Genomic DNA, 22,367 nt, shown 5'->3' on the forward strand with positions numbered 1-22,367 from the left:
ATTATGACTGCATGTTTGAATAAGCAGATATTTTTTGTTGTTCTCCATACTGTAAAAACATTGTTTTGTTGTCCCGTGTGGCTCAGTTAGTAGTGCATGGCACTTGCAACGCCAGAGTTGTGGGTTCGATTCCTACGGGAGACCAGTACAAAAAATGTATGCACTCACTACTGTAAGTCGCTCTGGATAAGAACGTCTGATAAATAACAAAACATTTAAAATGTTGAATGCGAGTAATCATCTTGCAGCATGTGATGACTTAGCCTGGCCTCATCATCATGTTACATTTGGTGGCATCGGTGGGATCCAATCGAACATCACAGCATAAGAAGAATGATGTTGTTGCAAGCATCCCATTGTCATACGTAACGTTGTCATGATCATTAGTGTTTAATTAATGTGGCGTTCATTTATTGCTGTAAATTGAATATGCAGATGTGATTGTGTGTGGTGGTTGACTGACTTCCACTAACAGAACCTCTTCTGGCAAAGAATAGAGGAGAGCATGGGCTTTTGTTCCACCCTACTCCTTACATCTCTCATTGCAAAAACCAATCAACTTGATCAATTCCATTTGGCAGGGCTTAGTGAGCCTATTTCAGATGGAAAGCGCTTGATGTTTGTCATGCACGGCTAACCTTGAGGTTGTCTGAACACCATAAAGTCAATGGGAACACTGATAAGATACTGCACACATACATATGTCTTCCTGTATACATTGCCAGATGTTTGTGAGTGTACACAATGTTTTCGAAATGGGGTGTCCTTTGACTGAGATAATATAACTCATAGAATATTTATTGCGCTGCACTTTTTAGTCATTGTCTCTCATGTTTCTTGTGTATTTATTGTCTCTGTGACTGTTTGTTGTATGTCTGAAGCAATTAAAGTAGTAATTGCCCTAAGTGGATTAAGTTGTTTGAATTGAACTGAGAATACCTACTGTTGGTTTTTCCTGATGGAATAAATTGTGCTGAGACTGAGGATGTCCTAATACAGACACCATAATCTCCTATTGATGGAAAGCAAGTGAAATCTTGTCAAGTCAAAAAGAAATAGGCAAATGTGTAAAAATTGTTGTTCTTAAAAATAAAAATAAACGAGTATCCTAACCCGTTTTCCCCACATCACCAAACCAGACCTATTCCTGGGCGAATGTAAGCATTTTAAAGTCCTCCGACCCCCCTCTTTATTTCTCCAAATCCATAACAACATTTTGACTGTCTTCTGATGGTGGGTGAGTCAGCACATTTTGCACATGGAACACTAAATGCTTTCGACTGCTGCTTGTAATGTATATGTCAGGGCGTGCATATAGACGCACGCGCTGATTAAAATGGAAATCACGTAAATAGAGAGGCCATATATCTAAAATGGTGTCCACATGTTTACTTTACATTACATTGGGGCTTGGCAGGAACTGGATGTTCCGAATTAATTTAAATGCTCTCTGCCTCTCAGTCTCATCTTTGTGTTCTCTGAGTTCTAGGAATCGGAGGGTGGGTTGAGGGGCATTGATGTAGCCAAACAAGTCGGTTCTAAACTAGGGCTGGAAGTTGATCGCAAAAATAGTTGATTACTGATTCTAACAATGACTGGAATTGGGAATCGGGACTCCTTCACAAGGAATCGGTTCCTGTCCTTTTTCATGAAGTTCATGTTTTGTGATTATGATTTCGGTGAGTGCACATGGTAGAAATGTGATATTTTCATTCAAATTAGTGAGAATTTGTGTATTATTTTTGGTGCAAACAACACATACACATTACAACAATTGTGTAAATGTATTTTGTACCTGTTTGTCTCCTATTTTGAAATCGACTCTTGATTTCCGACTCCAGGAACTTAGGATTCATTTAGCAGACGACTTACAGTTAGTGATCAGAATCGACTCCAATATTTCTGAATATGAACAGCCCTATTTAAAACCTAAATTCTCCAGTTTCATATATTCTGTCATTGTTAGACATACAGTACTATGCAATATTTTCTTTCTATCTGTCCAAAATCAAATGTACCCATCAACAACACCAAGGTTATTATAATCCAGCCACACTATCCCAAATTCAAAACCTAGTGACACTTTCTTTGCAAGGTCCGCTTATGAAGTGCTTATAAACATGAATACAAAGTTTGTTAGCCATGAAATAAAGATAATACATAGATAAGGTCTGTTGGTATATAATTACAGGATTGTCACTTTCATTAATGTATTTGTGTTAATAAATACATTCATACGGATATTTAGCTCTTGTCAAGAAACTTTGACCAAAAATTATGATACATACTGTATATATTTTGTTAAAATTCCAGTGTTTCCAGATTTGTATGAAATATGACCTAAATTAATTACAATATGAGTTAAATAGTTTTCCTTCCAAAAATTGTGATGAAGTATGTTAAAAATAAACTTTTCTGTGTTGGAATGGTGTGGGTGTACCCCAACAACAGAATGTTGTGGGAGTATACTGGTCATTAAAAAATTTCATGCAAGGAGATCGCTGATTGGCCAGTTCATCTTCCTGAGGAGGATGACATCATCCTTTATGAGGAAATAGAAAGCATTTTTGAAACAGTCTGTTTGAGAAACAAGTTTGAGGTGTGTTCTTTTCTCCAATTTATGTTTTGGACATACATTTTGAGTATAGGATGAGTCAACAACAGAATAACAGAATATTAACTTTTAAAAGTGAGATTTTCAATGGACAGTTACTTTAAACAATGATGTGTTGCCCCTAAACATTGAGAATTCATTGCTGTAATAAAGTCACATGAGAAAATGTGAAGAAATAATAAAAAGTATAGTTCACAGGATCGTTTCTTTTCATTTTATTTGTAAATGCATCTTGGGTAGAACAAAGAAAAATATATAATATATTCATATGTACTGAAACGTTGTGTTATGTACACGTTTAGGGCTTACACTAGAAATCTTCACAACCACAGACTAAAGGCCCGATTCAATCAGATCCGCATTAGCCGACATCCACATAGCTGATGTTTTGACAGTGTCCGAGGTGGAACTGCATTAGAGCTGTCAAATCCACAAGCAGCTCCCAGCATTATACCTAAAGCGGACATTGCCATTGGCTGCAAGGAGTCACATTAAGATAAATCCCATGCAGCCTTGTTTACAAGTTGGAACACTGGAATGTGAGATGTAATTTACACCTCCATTAGGATGATAGAAATCCTCTTTATTTTGTTGAATGATTTTCAATTTGAGCGTAATTATTTCTATATAGCCTACATTTTCTTGTTCTGAACTTCTTATGCAAGTGGGATGGGTGTGGCTTCATGACAATGATCACAAGAGCAGCTGCTCAACGATTTGACAGTTCCAACGCAGTTCCACCACCAACACCGCCAAAACATCAGCTATGCGGGTGTCGGCTATCACCAGTTAACGCTTGATCTGATTGAGGGCTCTATTCAATCCGCATCGCGGAAGTTCAACTTTACAGCGTGATTTAAATTTAAAGGCAAGGTTCCTGCTTTAGCGGAGACTGGATTCACGGTAAACATTGCATATGTCAGCTCAATCGGAAATTACACTTCAACTTTACAGATTGAATAGAGTCCTCAATCTAGGCCTTAAGATATGTTATTACAATAGTATTCTGTGTGTTCCGCATGGATGCAGCTATTTACACTCCGGCGTATTCACATGCATTCATAGGATGCGATAAAACACCTGTGTTTAAACAAGCATTAAAAATTCAAAAATTGAATGAACGGAATGATGTACAATATAGTGTACCCCTGCTTTTTCATCTGCGAACATTAGATGAACTATGCATGGACGGTGTCTCACACACCGTACAATCACAACAGGGCGTGGCATACTTAATAAACAAGTCTCAAGAGCAAACAGGACATCAAGAATAATGACAACTGTGCCATGGCCTCAATAAGTGTGTTGTGACAACAGTTCCCAGAAGGCAGTTCTTCCGGTTGTTCAGCACCGTGGTGTAGTAGTATCCACATACATGATAACCTCACGCCAATATAACCGCGTGAGGGCAAGAGCTTGTGGGGTATTCCAGTAACAGATCAGATTGGGTAGCTGATTTGAGGCAGATTTTGTGTCAACAGCAAAAAGGAGAGAAAAAGCTAATTGAGATTTAATTCCATGGACATGTATGCTGTGTGAGTAAAGGATTATGCATTTCCAATTCCCTTTCCTCATGCTCTCAAACCATATCACCGTTTCTCCATATGTCTGTGATTAATAACTTGCTATTTTAGGATTTTGCCCCCCTGGTAAGGATCCTGTAGTGCATTAAGGCCAGACAAGTGTCTTACAAACGGCTTGAGCCACTGACACGAAAAAGCCCAACAAATACACAACATGAGTTTAGAATAAAAAGCTGAATACAACATCTAACACTGATTGGAAGGCCTTTTTTACACATAAAACAATCAACAATCATAAATGTGCGCAATTCTTTCTTTGTTCAATTTTTTTTACTTTCACCAGCCTTGTTTCAGAATCGGAGCCGGTGAGGTTTTTCTGGAACTTGAGGAGAGTTCCAGTAGCTTGTTATCAGTAGTTCATGTACAGACAATAGGCTCCTCCCTCTGAATAAACAGAATTGACAATAGGCTCTGCCCCTCCCTCTGAATAAACAGAATTGACAATAGGCTCTTTCCCTCCCTCTGAATAAACAGAATTGACAATAGGCTCTGCCCCTCCCTCTGAATAAACAGAATTGACAATAGGCTCTGCCCCTCCCTCTGAATAAACAGAATTGACAATAGGCTCCTCCCTCTGAATAAACAGAATTGACAATAGGCTCCTCCCTCTGAATAAACAGGGTTGACAATAGGCTCCTCCCTCTGAATAAACAGAATTGACAATAGGCTCTGCCCCTCCCTCTGAATAAACAGAATTGACAATAGGCTCTGCCCCTCCCTCTGAATAAACAGAATTGACAATAGGCCCCTCCCTCTGAATAAACAGAATTGACAATAGGCTCTGCCCCTCCCTCTGAATAAACAGAATTGACAATAGGCTCTGCTCCTCCCTCTGAATAAACAGAATTGACAATAGGCTCCTCCCTCTGAATAAACAGAATTGACAATAGGCTCTGCCCCTCCCTCTGAATAAACAGAATTGACAATAGGATCTGCCCCTCCCTCTGAATAAACAGAATTGACAATAGGCTCTGCCCCTCCCTCTGAATAAACAGAATTGACAATAGGCTCTGCCCCTCCCTCTGAATAAACAGAATTGACAATAGGCCCCTCCCTCTGAATAAACAGAATTGACAATAGGCTCTGCCCCTCCCTCTGAATAAACAGAATTGACAATAGGCTCTGCTCCTCCCTCTGAATAAACAGAATTGACAATAGGCTCCTCCCTCTGAATAAACAGAATTGACAATAGGCTCTGCCCCTCCCTCTGAATAAACAGAATTGACAATAGGATCTGCCCCTCCCTCTGAATAAACAGAATTGACAATAGGCTCTGCCCCTCCCTCTGAATAAACAGAATTGACAATAGGCCCCTCCCTCTGAATAAACAGAATTGACAATAGGCTCTGCCCCTCCCTCTGAATAAACAGAATTGACAATAGGATCTGCCCCTCCCTCTGAATAAACAGAATTGACAATAGGCTCTGCCCCTCCCTCTGAACAAACATAATTGACAATATGCTCTGCCCCTCCCTCTGAATAAACAGAATTGACAATAGGCTCCTCCCTCTGAATAAACAGAATTGACAATAGGCTCCTCCCTCTGAATAAACAGAATTGATAATAGGCTCTGCCCCTCCCTCTGAATAAACAGAATTGACAATAGGCTCTGCCCCTCCCTCTGAATAAACAGAATTGATAATAGGCTCTGCCCCTCCCTCTGAATAAACAGAATTGACAATAGGCTCCTCCCTCTGAATAAACAGAATTGACAATAGGCTCTGCCCCTCCCTCTGAATAAACAGAATTGACAATAGGATCTGCCCCTCCCTCTGAATAAACAGAATTGACAATAGGCTCTGCCCCTCCCTCTGAATAAACAGAATTGACAATAGGCCCCTCCCTCTGAATAAACAGAATTGACAATAGGCTCTGCCCCTCCCTCTGAATAAACAGAATTGACAATAGGATCTGCCCCTCCCTCTGAATAAACAGAATTGACAATAGGCTCTGCCCTCCCTCTGAACAAACATAATTGACAATATGCTCTGCCCCTCCCTCTGAATAAACAGAATTGACAATAGGCTCCTCCCTCTGAATAAACAGAATTGACAATAGGCTCCTCCCTCTGAATAAACAGAATTGATAATAGGCTCTGCCCCTCCCTCTGAATAAACAGAATTGACAATAGGCTCTGCCCCTCCCTCTGAATAAACAGATTTGATAATAGGCTCTGCCCCTCCCTCTGAATAAACAGAATTGACAATAGGCTCTGCCCCTCCCTCTGAATAAACAGTGTGATGAATGAGTAAGCTGTTCTCTACCCTCTGTCAATGGGCTATGAGCGACAAGGCTAAAAACAAGGAGAAACTTCAACCTGACTTGGATGAGGAATGTCAAAGGCATTGGTGCTTCCTAAAAAGATAAAAGGCAGTCATATCCAGGTAAAATAGAAACACAAGGCTATTACTAATGCAATTAATACATTTCATCTCGAATGAAAAAAGCTAATCTTTCATTGAAAAATAAAGACAGAACAGAAAAACAAATTAAAAGAGTACAACATACAAAAGTACCAACAGCAACAAGAATCTCAAGAAATTTTGATTACTGAGAAGATGGTAAGTTTCATTTGTTGGTTTTGCTTGGTTGTTGCATGTTTTTGCTTTCTACAATAAATTATAGCACAAGACCACCGTTATAGATCTCTCTAAAAGGCAAGGCACACACATAAACCTTCCATGTCCATCGCTCTCTCTTTCTCTCTCTCTCTCTCTCCATTAGTCATACCACACTCTCACACATACACATTCACACAAATTCCATCTCACAGACACACACACACACACACACACTCCGTGCTCCCTTGGCCTATGTCCATTGAAGAGTGATCCGGGTGGGGTCAGTTTGCTGTGCGCAGGGTCCGGCTTCGCGGAAAGCGGTGGACTTTGATGTGTTTTGACAGATGGTCACTGCGGGCAAATTTCTTCTCACACACTGGACACTGGTAAGGCTTGATCCCTGAGTGGGACCGCCGGTGTCGCGACAGCTCATCCGACCTCGAGAACCTGGGAGAGACACAGATAGGAGAGAGATGTAAATCATTGTAAAATATAATATAATTATTATTGTTCACATATGTAATGTGATTTTTCTCCCCTATTTCGTGATTACGATCTTGTCTCATCGCTGCAACTCCCCAACGGGCTCGGGAGAGGCGAAGGGCGAGTCATGCGTCCTCCGAAACATGACCCGCCAAGCTGCGCTTCTTAACACCCGCTCGCTTAACCCGGAAGCCATCTGCACCAATGTGTCGGAGGAAACACTGTTCAACTGACGACCGAAGTCAGCCTGCAGGATACCATTACACTTATTCCGCTCCAGCCATTACCTCGAGCCCGTCCTCCCCAATTAAGGTGCCACCAACCTCCTGTGACGTAGCTTGACACGTTTTGACTTTGGCAGTCTTGGGGCAGTGTATACCATAATCAATGACTGGCTACAGCCCATCTGCTTGAACCAATGTGTTATTTTGCAGTAAATCTGGGCTTCTCCTTATTCTTGCAAGACCTACTGCTTCTCACTAAGCCTCGCTAGTTATGTAACATCGCTGACAAAGGCCACCAGACTATATGTCAATACTACATGGATGAACCCTAAAGTAATACTAGCAATGCTAAATAATTAGCTTAAAACACATGGCTAGGCTAAGCTTAAGCAACGGCAATGCAAAAAAGGATCATGCTAGCTTAAAACACATTACCTTACCAGCGCTATGCAGATCATTGTTAGCTAGTTAGCACTAGCTAAAAACCCAGGGACAAACCCTGGAGAAATGCTATGCGGAAATTCTAAATAGTTAGAGCTATCGTATAATACACGGCTGCGGCGTAAAAAGCAATGCTATGCTAACTAGTTAGTGATAGCTTGAAACACATGGTTAAGGCTTAAGGCATGACAACTATTGGCCTCCCAGCAGTCACTCCCAAGCCTAGATCTTTCTGTCTCCCAGATGTTACAGCCAGAGCTGACAGGATGATGAATTGATGCAATCTCGAGCCTATGATTAAGCAGGGGAGTCGGAAATAAAACCCACTTTACTATCTGTCACACACACACATAAAACATGAGTCCCCAAACCACAAGGAGAGGAAAAAAGGGGTTTAGACTCAACTAGCTAATGTCAGTAGATAGGCAACTACAGAAGGCCTACAGCAGTGACTCTCAAAATAAGTGCTTATTGTCAAATGATAGTAATAAAATAATAACATTGTTATATTTTACTTCCCCAGGGAGTCCCCCTGCTTCTTTCCTCTAGTACTGACTGACTGACTTAAAGCAGTGGAATAACAGTATGGAGTGTGTGTGCCCCTGGCCTTCTGATGAAATGATATCGATGTCAGCTCCAGAAGAAATATGGGGAGGTTTAATTAGATTTTGGTGTGAGAGCGAGAGAGAGAGAGAGAGAGAGAGAGAGAGAGAGAGAGAGAGATAAAAGAAGGACACTGAGAGACTGTGTGCACGTGAGTGTATAGTGTTTATGTGTATGTGTGTATGCGTGCACACAATGTTCCCATACCTGTACGTGTGTGTTTACACATGTGTCTGTTTGCATGTGTCCTTCTGTCCAACTGTAAACATCTCAGCCTCAGTACAGAAACCTCACATCCTGCTCCCTTTTCAAGCAGTCTGCCAGCCAAGACCTTCCTACCATACAGTCATGGTAACTATTCAGCACTTAGCCTTTTGTTCATCTCACTTCCACACCAGTTTCCATCAGCCTGATTGTGTGTACAAAACTGAAACAGGCCCCTCACTCTTACACACTCTCTCTCTTTCTTGCCCTACCTTCTCCCTCCCTCTCACACTCTTCCTCCATTTACATTCCTCCACTCTCTCTCTTTCTCTCTCACTCTCTTCCTCCATTTACATTCCTCCACTCTCTCTTTCCCCCTCACTCTATTTTCTCCCCACCTTCTCTTTATTCTTTCTCACTCCCCCACTCTCTAGCTCTCTCTCACACTCACCCTCTCACTCTCTCTCTTTCTCTCTCACTCTCTGTCTCTCTCTACACCCCCCCTTTCCTCCAACCCGCCCTCTTGCCTCCACCCCACTAAATCCTGTCTTTTGTGTCCAGACAAGACCCCTTTTGTTGGGCCGAGATGCATCGCCTGGATAACTACTAGAGGGATTTCTGCTGCAGCCGAGCTCATCTACTGGGACAGACTTGTGCGGTATTACAAATACATTACAAATACAATACAAATACATTACAAATACATTACAAAGACATTACAAATACAATACAAATACATTACAAATACAATACAAATACATTACAAATACATTACAAATACATTACAAATACACGCCCGCTGGCGTGTTGCCAAGTTGGTGCCAAAGTCATCATAAATAAATTGACTGATGCAGTTGCCTTTTCAGCAATATACTGTAGATCGCTCACTGTGGAGAAGAAGTGGACTGGAGTCCATGAATGATTGAGCATTACAGGGACGGACGGTACGCTGATTCAATACAAACTAATATGCTGTATGGAGCGTGTAGACACATACAGTGGGGAAAAAAAGTATTTAGTCAGCCACCAATTGTGCAAGTTCTCCCACTTAAAAAGATGAGAGAGGCCTGTAATTTTCATCATAGGTACACGTCAACTATGACAGACAAATTGAGATTTTTTTTCTCCAGAAAATCACATTGTAGGATTTTTTATGAATTTATTTGCAAATTATGGTGGAAAATAAGTATTTGGTCACCTACAAACAAGCAAGATTTCTGGCTCTCACAGACCTGTAGCTTCTTCTTTAAGAGGCTCCTCTGTCCTCCACTCGTTACCTGTATTAATGGCACCTGTTTGAACTTGTTATCAGTATAAAAGACACCTGTCCACAACCTCAAACAGTCACACTCCAAACTCCACTATGGCCAAGACCAAAGAGCTGTCAAAGGACACCAGAAACAAAATTGTAGACCTGCACCAGGCTGGGAAGACTGAATCTGCAATAGGTAAGCAGCTTGGTTTGAAGAAATCAACTGTGGGAGCAATTATTAGGAAATGGAAGACAAACAAGACCACTGATAATCTCCCTCGATCTGGGGCTCCACGCAAGATCTCACCCCCGTGGGGTCAAAATGATCACAAGAACGGTGAGCAAAAATCCCAGAACCACACGGGGGGACCTAGTGAATGACCTGCAGAGAGCTGGGACCAAAGTAACAAAGCCTACCATCAGTAACACACTACGCCGTCAGGGACTCAAATCCTGCAGTGCCAGACGTGTCCCCCTGCTTAAGCCAGTACATGTCCAGGCCCGTCTGAAGTTTGCTAGAGTGCATTTGGATGATCCAGAAGAGGATTGGGAGAATGTCAGATGAAACCAAAATATAACTTTTTGGTAAAAACTCAACTCGTCGTGTTTGGAGGACAAAGAATGCTGAGTTGCATCCAAAGAACACCATACCTACTGTGAAGCATGGGGGTGGAAACATCATGCTTTGGGGCTGTTTTTCTGCAAAGGGACCAGGACGACTGATCCGTAAAGGAAAGAATGAATGGGGCCATGTATCGGAGATTTTAAGTGAAAACCTCCTTCCATCAGCAAGGGCATTGAAGATGAAACGTGGCTGGGTCTTTCAGCATGACAATGATCCCAAACACACCGCCCGGGCAACGAAGGAGTGGCTTCGTAAGAAGCATTTCAAGGTCCTGGAGTGGCCTAGCCAGTCTCCAGATCTCAAATCCATAGAAAATCTTTGGAGGGAGTTGAAAGTCCGTGTTGCCCAGCGACAGCCCCAAAACATCACTGCTCTAGAGGAGATCTGCATGGAGGAATGGGCCAAAATACCAGCAACAGTGTGTGAAAACCTTGTGAAGATTTACAGAAAACGTTTGACCTGTGTCATTGCAAAGGATATATAACAAAGTATTGAGAAACTTTTGTTATTGACCAAATACTTATTTTCCACCATAATTTGCAAATAAATTCATTAAAAATCCTACAATGTGATTTTCTGGATTTTCTTTTCTCATTTTGTCTGTCATAGTTGACGTGTACACTACCAGTCAAAAGTTTGGACACACCTACTCATTCAAGCGTTTTCTTTATTTTTACTATTTTTTACATTGTAGAATAATAGTGAATACATCAAAACTATGAAATAACACAAATGGAATCATGTAGTAACCAAAAAAGTGTTAAACAAATCAAAATATATTTTATATTAGAGATTCTTCAAATAGCCACCCTTTGCCTTGATGACAGCTTTACACACTCTTGGCATTCTCTCAACCAGCTTCATGAGGTAGTCACCTGGAATGCATTTCAATTAACAGGTGTGCCTTCTTAAAAATTAATTTGTGGAAATTCTTTCCTTCTTATTGCATTTGAGACAATCAGTTGTGTTGTGACAAGGTAGGGAGGGGTATACAGAAGATAGTCATATTTGGTAAAATGCCAAGTCCATATTATGGCAAGAACAGCTCAAATAAGCAAAGAGAAACGACAGTCCATCAATACTTTAAGACATGGTCAGTCAATATGGAAAATTTCAAGAACTTTGAAAGTTTCTTCAAGTGCAGTCGCAAACACCATCAAGCGCTATGATGAAACTGGCTCTCCTGAGGACCGCCACAGGAATGGAAGACCCAGAGTTACCTCTGCTGCAGAGGATAACTTCATTAGAGTTACCAGCCTCAGAAATTGCAGCCCAAATAAATGCTTCACAGAGTTCAAGTCACAGACACATCTCAACATCAACTGTTCAGAGGGGACTGTGTGAATCAGGCCTTCATGGTCGATTGCTGCAAAGAAACCACTACTAAAGGACACCAATAAGAAGAAAAGACCTGCTTGGGCCAAGAAACACGAGCAATGGACATTAGACCGGTGGAAATTTGTCCTTTGGTCTTGAGTCCAAATTGGAGATTTTTGGTTCCAACCGCCGTGTCTTTGTGAGACGCGGTGTGGGTCTTCAAGAGAGCGAGAGTTGCACCCCTCCTCATAAAACCTACACTCGATCCCTCCGATGTCAACAACTACAGACCAGTATCCCTTCTTTCATTTCTCTCCAAAACTCTTGAGTGTGCCGTCTCTAGCCAACTCCCCTGCTATCACTCTCAGAATGACCTTCTTGATCCAAACCAGTCAGGTTTCAAGACTGGTCATTCAACTGAGACTGCTCTTCTCTGTGTCACGGAGGCTCTCCGCACTGCTAAAGCTAACTCTCTCTCCTCTGCTCTTATCCTTCTACACCTATCCACTGCCTTTGATACTGTGAACCATCAGATCCTCCTCTCCACCCTCTCCGAGTTGGGCATCTCCGGTGCTGCTCACTCTTGGATTGCGTCCTACCTGACAGGTCGCTCCTACCAGGTGGCGTAGCGAGAATCTGTCTCCGCACCACGTGCTCTCACCACTGGTGTCCCCAGGGCTCAGTTCTAGGCCCTCTCCTATTCTCTCTATACACCAAGTTACTTGGCTCTGTCATATCCTCACATGGTCTCTCCTATCATTGCTACGCAGACGACACACAATTAATTTTCTCCTTTCCCCCTTCTGATAACCAGGTTGCGAATCGCATCTCTGCATGTCTGGCAGACATATCAGTGTGGATGTCGGATCACCACCTCAAGCTGAACCTCGGCAAGACGGAGCTGCTCTTCCTCCCGGGGAAGGACTGCCCGTACCATGATCTCTCCATCACGGTTGACAACTCCATTGTGTCCTCCTCCCAGAGTGCAAAGAACCTTGGCATGACCCCGGACAACACCCTGTCGTTCTCCGCTAACATCAAAGCGGTGACCCGATCCTGCAGGTTCATGCTCTACAACATTCGCAGAGTACGACCCTACCTTACACAGAAAGCGGCACAGGTCCTAATCCAGGCACTTGTCATCTCCCGTCTGGATTACTGCAACTTGCTGTGGGCTGGGCTCCCTGCCTGTGCCATTAAACCCCTACAACTTATCCAGAACGCTGCAGCCCGTCTGGTGTTCGACCTTCCCAAGTTCTCTCATGTCACCCCGCTCCTCCGCACACTCCACTGGCTTCCAGTTGAGGCTCGCATCTACTACAAGACCATGGTGCTTGCCTACGGAGCTGTGAGGGGAACGGCACCTCCTTACCTTCAGGCTCTGATCAGACCCTACACCCAAACGAGGGCACTACGTTCATCCACCTCTGGCCTGCTAGCTCCCCTACCTCTACGGAAGCACAGTTCCCGCTCAGCCCAGTCAAAGCTATTTGCTGTTCTGGCACCCCAATGGTGGAACAAGCTCCCCCACGACGCCAGGACAGCGGAGTCACTGACCACCTTCCGGAGACACTTGAAACCCTACCTCTTTAAGTAATACCTGGAATAGTATAAAGTAATCCTTCTACCCCCCCATAAAAAAAGAAGGGAAAAAAAGTGGTTGTCCCACTGGCTATCATAAATTGAATGCACCAATTTGTAGGTCGCTCTCGATAAGAGCGTCTGCTAAATGATGTAAATGTAAATGTGAACGGATGATCTCCGCATGTGTATTTCCCACAATAAAGCATGGAGGAGGAGGTGCTTTGCTGGTGACACTGTATGTGATTGATTTAGAATTCAAGGCACACTTAACCAGCATGGCTACCACAGCATTCTGCAGCGATACGCCATCCCATCTGGTTTGGGCTTAGTGGGACTATCATTTGTTTTTCAACAGGACAATGACCCAACACTCCTCCAGGCTGTGTAAGGACACATCCAGGCTGTGTAAGGGCTATTTTACCAAGAAGGAGAGTGATGGAGTGCTGCATCAGATGACCTGGCCTCCACAATCCCCCGACCTCAAGACAGTTGGAAAAGCATTCTAGGTGAAGCTGGTTGAGAGAATGCCAAGAGTGTGCAAAGCTGTTATCAAGGCAAAGGGTGGCTACTTAGAAGAATCTCAAATATTAAATATATTTTGATTTGTTTAACACTTTATTGGTTACTACATGATTCCATATGTGTTATTTCATACTTTTGATGTCTTCACTATTATTCTACAATGTAGAAAATAGTAAAAAATAAAGAAAAACCCTTGAATGCGTAGGTGTGTCCAAACGTTTGACTGGTACTGTACGTGTAGTGGATGTGAAACTCATCTGTAGCATGTTTGCTGGAAAACATCAGTGATATCACACTTTTCCTGAGATCTTAAACTCTCGTGGACAGATTCTCATGGACAAATTCTCATGGACAGATTAATCTGTCAAGGCTCACGTAGAATTATGTGATTACGAGCAGCAGTAGTTCCTGGTTTGGGGTTTTCGTCAATGATTAGTTGGACGAATCAGGATTGGGCGAAGACACTTCTTAAACTGGTGCGGTGATTTTCAAGCCTGTGTGGGATGATAAACCTTTTTCCACTAGATTCCACAGCCACAAAGTCAAAATTGTCTATATTGTAAAAATTCATGAAAACTAAAAGTTTGCTTTTTTACCATGATAAACATGGGTGAAATTAGCAGAAAGGAGGGGTTTGGCCGAGAGTTTCCGTTTACGAGGCAGGAGACTTCGCTTCCTTCCTTTGCACAAAGGTCATCACAATTGTTAACGGCATTCCCCCAGAAGTAAAAAAGGAAATGACAAACTTTAGCGAGATAATTTTACTTCTGGTTAAACGAGATTACTGAGATCTAAAGGCAAACTTCGCTCACGCAGTGACAGACTAGTCTTTTGTGCTATTGGCTAAGATGGTTGGCTTTGAATTGCGTGTGATGTTGTGTAAAACATTGCAAGTTCTATCCCTGCTCAGGGCACAACAGAATGCACTCTGTTACACACACACACACACACACTCACACACACGCACACGCACACACACACACACAGTTCTATCCCTGCTCAGGGCACAACAGAATGCACTCTGTTACACACACACACACACACAGTTCTATCCCTGCTCAGGGCACAACAGAATGCACTCTGTTACACACACACACACACAGTTCTATCCCTGCTCAGGGCACAACAGAATGCACTCTGTTACACACACACACACACACAGTTCTATCCCTGCTCAGGGCACAACAGAATGCACTCTGTTACACACACACACACACACACTCACACACACGCACACACACACACACACAGTTCTATCCCTGCTCAGGGCACAACAGAATGCACTCTGTTACACACACACAGTTCTATCCCTGCTCAGGGCACAACAGAATGCACTCTGTTACACACACACACACACACAGTTCTATCCCTGCTCAGGGCACAACAGAATGCACTCTGTTACACACACACACACACACACACACACTAACACACATGCACACGCACACGCACACACACACACACACACACACACACACACGCTACCTCCTCCACCTCTTTGTAAGTACAGTCACAATTCACAGACCCCTACTTGTACTTTGCCCATGTGTTAGCCACCTATATTCAGTAAGGTCTTTGCAGGCCAGGGCATATAGATAACATTCCTCCCTGGCTTAGAAAGCCAAAGGTTACGCTCTTTCACCCGATACTGTCACTCTCTCCGCCTGACCCTGTGTCCTCAGGAAATCAGGCAGCTGAGGGCCAAGAGTCACACACTCCATCACACTCTCACACACAAACACACTCACCAACGCAAGCGCACAGGCACGCTCACACAAACACACACACACACACACTCACACAAACACACACACGGTTGAAAACTGACACCCGTATTCAGATCATGACCACTAGAAATAGACTTCGATGTCGGACGTTTGAAAAGGTCCTGAGAACTTCACTATATGCATTCCTCAGCGCTCACAAAAAAACAATTGCCCAGCTCTGGGTGCGAACTCGTGATGTTCGGAAATAAAGCGTGCTGCTCAGTCGAACTCGTGATGTTCGGAACCAAAGCGTGCTGCTCAGTCCACTGCGCTACCGCAGTTCACAAAGCCATGAAAATACTTGATGATACTTGATGGTAATAGCGTGTCGTTTTTAAATTATTTTGTTTTAAGTCTTCCCAAACCATAGCCCTAACCTTAACCACTCGGAATTAATGCATAAACTGTTAACCTTTTATTTGTTTCTGTTTTTACCCTGTAACCACACGTAATTAATGAGTCAAAAATGAGATGTTGTTGATGAAGATATCCACAGACTCTGCCACACACTCGGCCGTAGCCACTGCACAGCTGTGGCATCACAACAGGAGGTGCCCATGTGGCCTCTACCCAAATGCTTCGGTTAGTTTTAGTTTACACCAGTGGAAATGTGACACCAACGCCATTATCACATATCCCAGATATGCCTGACAAAAGTGTGAATCTGAGGGAACACATTTATATCTTTTGACAACCCTCCAACTAACACTTTGATCGCAGCCATCACCTTCTATTTTCTGACTATACTGTTGTTGTTTTGCAAGTCTTGCCCTTTGTGCTGTTGTCTGTGCCCAATAATGTTTGTACCATGTCTTGTGCTGCTACCATGTTCCTAACATTCTACCTAAGGCACATGGTCCATCAACGCCCTGATTGGTGAACCACTGATCCATTCACAGCTCTTTGTCTTTTTGGGAATGCTAGGGACACCCACACACAAACAATGCTTTTAACATACACTGTACAGTGATTTCAACTTACATATATTACATTGTGTGTGTTTATTCATACAGTAATTATTATTTAACATGTCTTCACCTGGGATTTGCACTCACTATCTCTTGGTTCACAGCATTCCGATTGTCCTGCTATGCCAGCATGTCTGTATGAATGACTGAGTTCACCCGTAGGTCTATTCCTACAATTCGCACTTCAAAGTAAATCTCAGCTCTGTTAAAAATACACTCAAGAAAAACGATTATATCTATCATAGTAATTCAGGAGTAACATTAAAACATAGTAATTCAGGAGTAACATTAAAACAGAATAATATGCCCCACCAACATTAGACAACTATATTAAGAACCCAAACTCAAATTGCTGAAATATGTCAATGGGGGGCCAGTATGAAAAATGCTCTGGATAAGAGCGTCTGCTAAATGACTAAAATGTAAAAATGTAATGTCCTGGGAACTTACAGGGAACTAGACAAAGGTCCCCCAGAGAACATTTCCTTGGGACCATCACACGACATTCTTAGAACGTTCTCAGAACGTCAGAGGGATATCGTCACGCCGAAACCCTTAAGGGACCTAATGGGAACGTTGCCGAATGTCCTCAAGACATCCCCTGTTTGCTGGGTTGTCCCATTGACATATAATTGCCCCAAAGCGTCCAGAAAGGCCATACGATAACAACAGGGGATAATCCCCTCCATATCTCACACATGCTTGTGAAAGCTTGGGCTCACTGACTAGTCGTTCGCTCACCCTATGCATTCTTTATACAACCTGCCGTAACCTAGCAACGTCGTTCAAATCTCTCAAGATAAAGATGTCTTAATCTCTTGAACTTTAAAACCATGACACCTGCCGAATACGATTATGATAACGTGTGATGAGATCATTGCAGCTATTGTAATTCATTGTGAAGAATCATCATGTTATGTGCTCAAGGGTGGACGTTTTCTATTGGTATATGTCTACTAATTTGAATGTCTAGAGGCCTTTTGGCACAGCAAATCCATAAAATGATGATGATCATCATCATAGTCAATGAGCACCCACTCACCTCCATCCACAGCCCGGCCAGGTGCAGGCGAAAGGTTTCTCCCCTGTGTGTCTCCGGAGGTGGGCTTTCAGGTGGCTGCTCTTGGTGTACATCTTGGTGCAGCTGGGGAAAGTGCATTTGTGCATTTTGATGAGGTCCGCCACAGGGTTCTTCTGAAACTGCTGACCCCCGACCAGGAGCCCTTGGCCCTGGACCCCAACCACCACCTCCCCGAGGCCCAGGGGCTTGGCTGCAATGGGAACTGGAGCGATGCGCACAAACTTGGAGGAGACATTGAGGCTGGTGGAGGGCAGCAGCTGGGGCACCAGGGCGAAGGTCTGCCCCTGGATGTTGACCAGCAGCTGGGCAATTTTGATGTCTGATGCCGGCTGAGGGGGAGGCTGGACAACTTGGGGAGGAGGATGAGGAGCCGTGGAACCGGGTTCCTGTTTGATCTGCATGGGCTGGATCTGCAGGATGACCGGCATCCCACCGCTGCCACCGTTTGCACTGCTCTCTGCTGACCCGAGCCTGCTGGATAATGAACCACTCTTGGACCTGTCATCATGCGGGCCTTCTATGGACTCCTGTGCCGGTGTGGCCGGTGTGCTTTTGGTCTCGGTGGTGGTGGCGGCATTCTCGGTTGACACAGTTTGGTCTGAATGCTTGGCCTCGAGCTCCAGCCTTGGCCCTGGGGATGAGGACTCCCTGTACACCTCCAGTCCCACCCCCAGTCCCATGATCTCCTCTAGACCCATCCCCAACGCCCCCTCCCGGGCCTCCTGCTTTATGGATGACACCACCTCCATGTTCTCCTCCAGGAACTCCTCTATCTCCTCCAAGGTGGGCTGGAAGGATGGCTCATCCATGTCCACCAAGGACCAGACAGAGAAGTCCACGCTCTCCTCTTTCAAGGCCTCTGGATGGGGGTGGGACGGCGCATCCCTTTGTGAGTCCCACAGAAAGGTGGGCAGTGACATGGGGATGGCCGCCGCGGTCCCTGTTCCGCCTAGGGAAGTCTGGGACAGCAGGAAGTCCAGGATGCTGTCTGAGCTCTCGGCGCTAGAGCTGCTGCCATAGCTGGAGCTGAGCACTTGGGAGTCAGGGCTAGAACAGGAGCGAGGGCTGGACGACTCGCTCAGGTCGTCCTCGGAGAAGGGCGAGGGCATCACCTGGTAGGTCCCTGCGTCCGTCACCATGTCCGACAGGTGATACACCGGTGGGGAGCTATCGTAAGGTAAGAAAGTCTCCTCGGCCCTCACTAGGAAGTTATCCACCATTCCTGGCTATGGGCCAAGAGAATGTCACCCCACTTTGTGATGAAAATTGTCTTGCTGATATAACAGTTTGTTAGGGTTGTTCCTCTTGTTGTCGGGAATCTGTCACCAAATAAACCCCAGAAGGGGTCACCACAGCAAGGTCGTGCTTCACAGAAGAGAAATAGAGAAACACCTGTTGTTCTCTCTTTGGTAGGAAAAGTCTTTCATTCCAAGGTTTCCAGCCAGGATATATCTAGACAAACACAAATTAGGAGAGAAGAAGAGAGAGAAGATTACTAAACTGAGTTTTGAGATTAATACACTGTATTAGATAGTAATACATGTCACTGTAAGAACACACAGACAAGAGTCCACATGCAAAATAACAGATAGGCAAGACCTAAGCACAAGTCATGAATCGCAAATGCACCACCTGTGAAACAAATTATCTTCAGCCTCTCCATTCCTGGCTTGCATGTTCAAAATATGGAATGCTGTGCCTGTTTCCATTTCAAGTTCACACGCGGTTGGCGTGAGAGCTGAAGCGGTTTCCAGAGAGCATAGGCCGCTATCGCATTCCTTTACTTGTATTTCAGATTCAACACAATTAAAAATAACTCTATGACATCACACAATGGAAATTATTCCTGCCAAAGCACACCTTTGCCTCACACATTTAGGCTACATTTAAATTGGTTTTGAGTGCATTTTTTAATCAAATGAACTCATTGGATATTCTGTTATTTGAACAAAGGTTTTAGTCTACTATAGTGAAGAATCTTCATCTTTTCTATCTTACAAAACGTTGCCATTATTTTTTTATTTTCATTTGTAATTTGCAAAAACCATGCAGCTTTAAAAAAAACACAACAAAAATAGGCAAAGCTGAGATGGTCATCAATGTTTGACCGTCTGTCCCCTTCTCCGGGCCTCTTGGCTCAGTGACCGACAGTAAACCGCCAAAGGAACTGTCAACATTATTAACATAACACAGCGTGGGGCAGCTGTGACCACTGCGCTCCTAACAGTGTATAAATCACCTGTCACGCTCTTCACCTGTCACGCTCTTCACATAACACTCAAAACGCAATACATCAACATCACTTGAAGTGGAATGACACGCGATTATAGTGTCATTATTTATTATTTAATTACATTTTTTATTTTTACTCCTTGGGAAGCAACCATTTCACGGTCTAAAACTGTTGTATTCCTCGCATGTGACAAATAACATTTGATTTGATTCGATTTTTTTCTGCTTGACCGCTTATCTTGTTCAGACAAATAAAATGTGATTTCATAAGATTATTTTCTGCTTGACCATTAATCAAATCAAAATGTATTTTGTCACATGCGCGGAATACAAGCAGTAAATCAATGCTTTTATAATCTCTATTAGTCAAGCCACATGTGCGTCAAAATATTATTCAGGCAATTACATGCTATTACATAACAAACACTGAATAATTACAACATAATTGAGAATATTTTAAAACAATCTTTAACACAAATAAGCTTATATAGGCATACATATGGATAACATGTAAATCAGTTGCAAAGTAATTTAAACACCGTAGGCTAGGCCTACGTCTCTACGGATTATTGGCAGAAAAGTATAATTTTTAAACATCTCCTTGTCTCATTTTATCATAACTCATAACCGTCAACAGATTGATTCTAGTTTTGAAGCAAACGAGCACATCTTCTGTCCATCCCGTAACATAGGATGCGCGAGTAAGCGCAGCGTCAGCGCTACAACATAAACATGTTTTCGTCCAGTGGTGCGTGCTGCAGCATACCGTCGAAGGTTGGAGGAACGCACGCCCAAGATCTCTTGCATTCCCAAGGAAAATATGCGGTAAAACTCCATCTTACCTTTTTCAATAAAGCAGTTACAAATCCCTTTTTTTATTCCAATGCATTGTATTTTCCTTTGCATTTGATGGGGAATCTCTAATGCATGGTTTGCCCTTGAGACTTGCCTAGCAGAACCGTTCAGACTGACTAGCAGCGAGGCAGAGTAGTTGTACTATATTACCGTCACGTGACTGCTGGTGTGCGTGTTATACGAGTCAAAATAAGAGGTTGGATCTGAAGGCTCGACCCAGCTCTGTGCCGCAATTGGCCAACGGAGCGCGGAGGCTGGTCTCTGGATATGTCAATCAAGATGTGTACGCCTACATGTGGGATGTTTAGTGACGGAGGACAGTGCCATTTCCAAGTGTGTCTGTCATCCTTATCTGCCCATACATTTACATTTTAGTCATTTAGCAGACAGCGACTTACAGTTAGTGCATACATTTTTTTTCATACTGCCCCCCCCGTGGGAAACGAACCCACAACCCTGGCGTTGCAATCGCCATGCTCTACCAACTGAGCTACAGGGGCCCATCAATACAATACAGAAACGATACAACTGTTGCAGTGAATGGAGACTGGGGAAGTTGACTGATAGCAGCCTATTTTCAGGAGGTTCAAATGACCCCAATAGAAAGCAACATAATAATTGATCATGGATGGATAATGGACATGGTTGTGAAAATCATCCATGCATCAAGTTCATTTGTGTTCATTTAATCATATTTCAATGAAAGGATTTTGCCTTCCTCTAAAGAAGTTCACCACACAGTGTTCTCATTGTGTAGGCTATCAAACTGCTAGAATTACTGAATATTTTGTATAATGTTATTACAATGTAATGTTATTACACTGTTACAATCATCCCCTCTGTCCATGCAATATTGATGCACCAAAACATTGAATGTGAAGTACTGTAATATTCATTTCTAACACAGTGGACTACTACTGTGTGGTATTACTTATGGTGAATGAACTTGACAAATGTCATATGCAACAGTATCAAGATTCCCTGTTCTCTTAGGGCCGATTCAGACTTAGGAAATGTACACGTTCCTATGCACACCTTTCCTACGCATTTCTCAGTAGTTGGTATTCAGACACCATATGCTTGTGTATAACGGGCTTTGCAGGCGTGGTTCCCTTGCGCTCGCTGAATAAATGTAATTCAACCTCTGAAAACCCTCCCACTTTCTGGCCAACAGATCTTCTCATGGAGTTTTCCTTCAATAGTGTTTTCAGTACATTTAGCTAAAGCAATCACTTAAAAGGGGCAATTCAGAGTTGCTACATCCATTTTTTGGACTTAGAAATCTATGATATGTACCCACTGATTCTTGAAGAACATAACTGACTCATGAGCTTAGTTCAACTGTCCTACCCTATCAGAACCCAAAATATAAGCTTGTTATACTCCAATGTTTGTAAACTAGGTAAACAAACACTAGATAGCCTCAAAACATTGCGTCCATAGCTCTGTCTA

At 43.2% G+C, this 22,367-nt stretch overlaps 1 protein-coding gene across 1 annotated transcript; it reads right to left on the reverse strand.

Annotated features, from left to right (window-relative positions):
• Positions 1-6,557: 6,557 nt before the first annotated feature.
• On the reverse strand, positions 6,558-21,061 carry LOC121561672 (Krueppel-like factor 15). Its single transcript, XM_041874206.2, has 3 exons — positions 20,903-21,061; positions 17,790-19,280; positions 6,558-7,205 (listed from the first exon to the last, which is right to left on the reverse strand). Exons 2-3 carry the CDS (start codon positions 19,046-19,048, stop codon positions 7,040-7,042), a joined length of 1,425 nt encoding a protein of 474 aa, XP_041730140.1. The 5' UTR covers positions 19,049-19,280; positions 20,903-21,061; the 3' UTR covers positions 6,558-7,039.
• Positions 21,062-22,367: the final 1,306 nt, after the last annotated feature.

Source organism: Coregonus clupeaformis, chromosome 12 (assembly GCF_020615455.1).
Source record: "Coregonus clupeaformis isolate EN_2021a chromosome 12, ASM2061545v1, whole genome shotgun sequence".
Classification (NCBI taxonomy): Eukaryota; Metazoa; Chordata; class Actinopteri; order Salmoniformes; family Salmonidae; genus Coregonus; species Coregonus clupeaformis.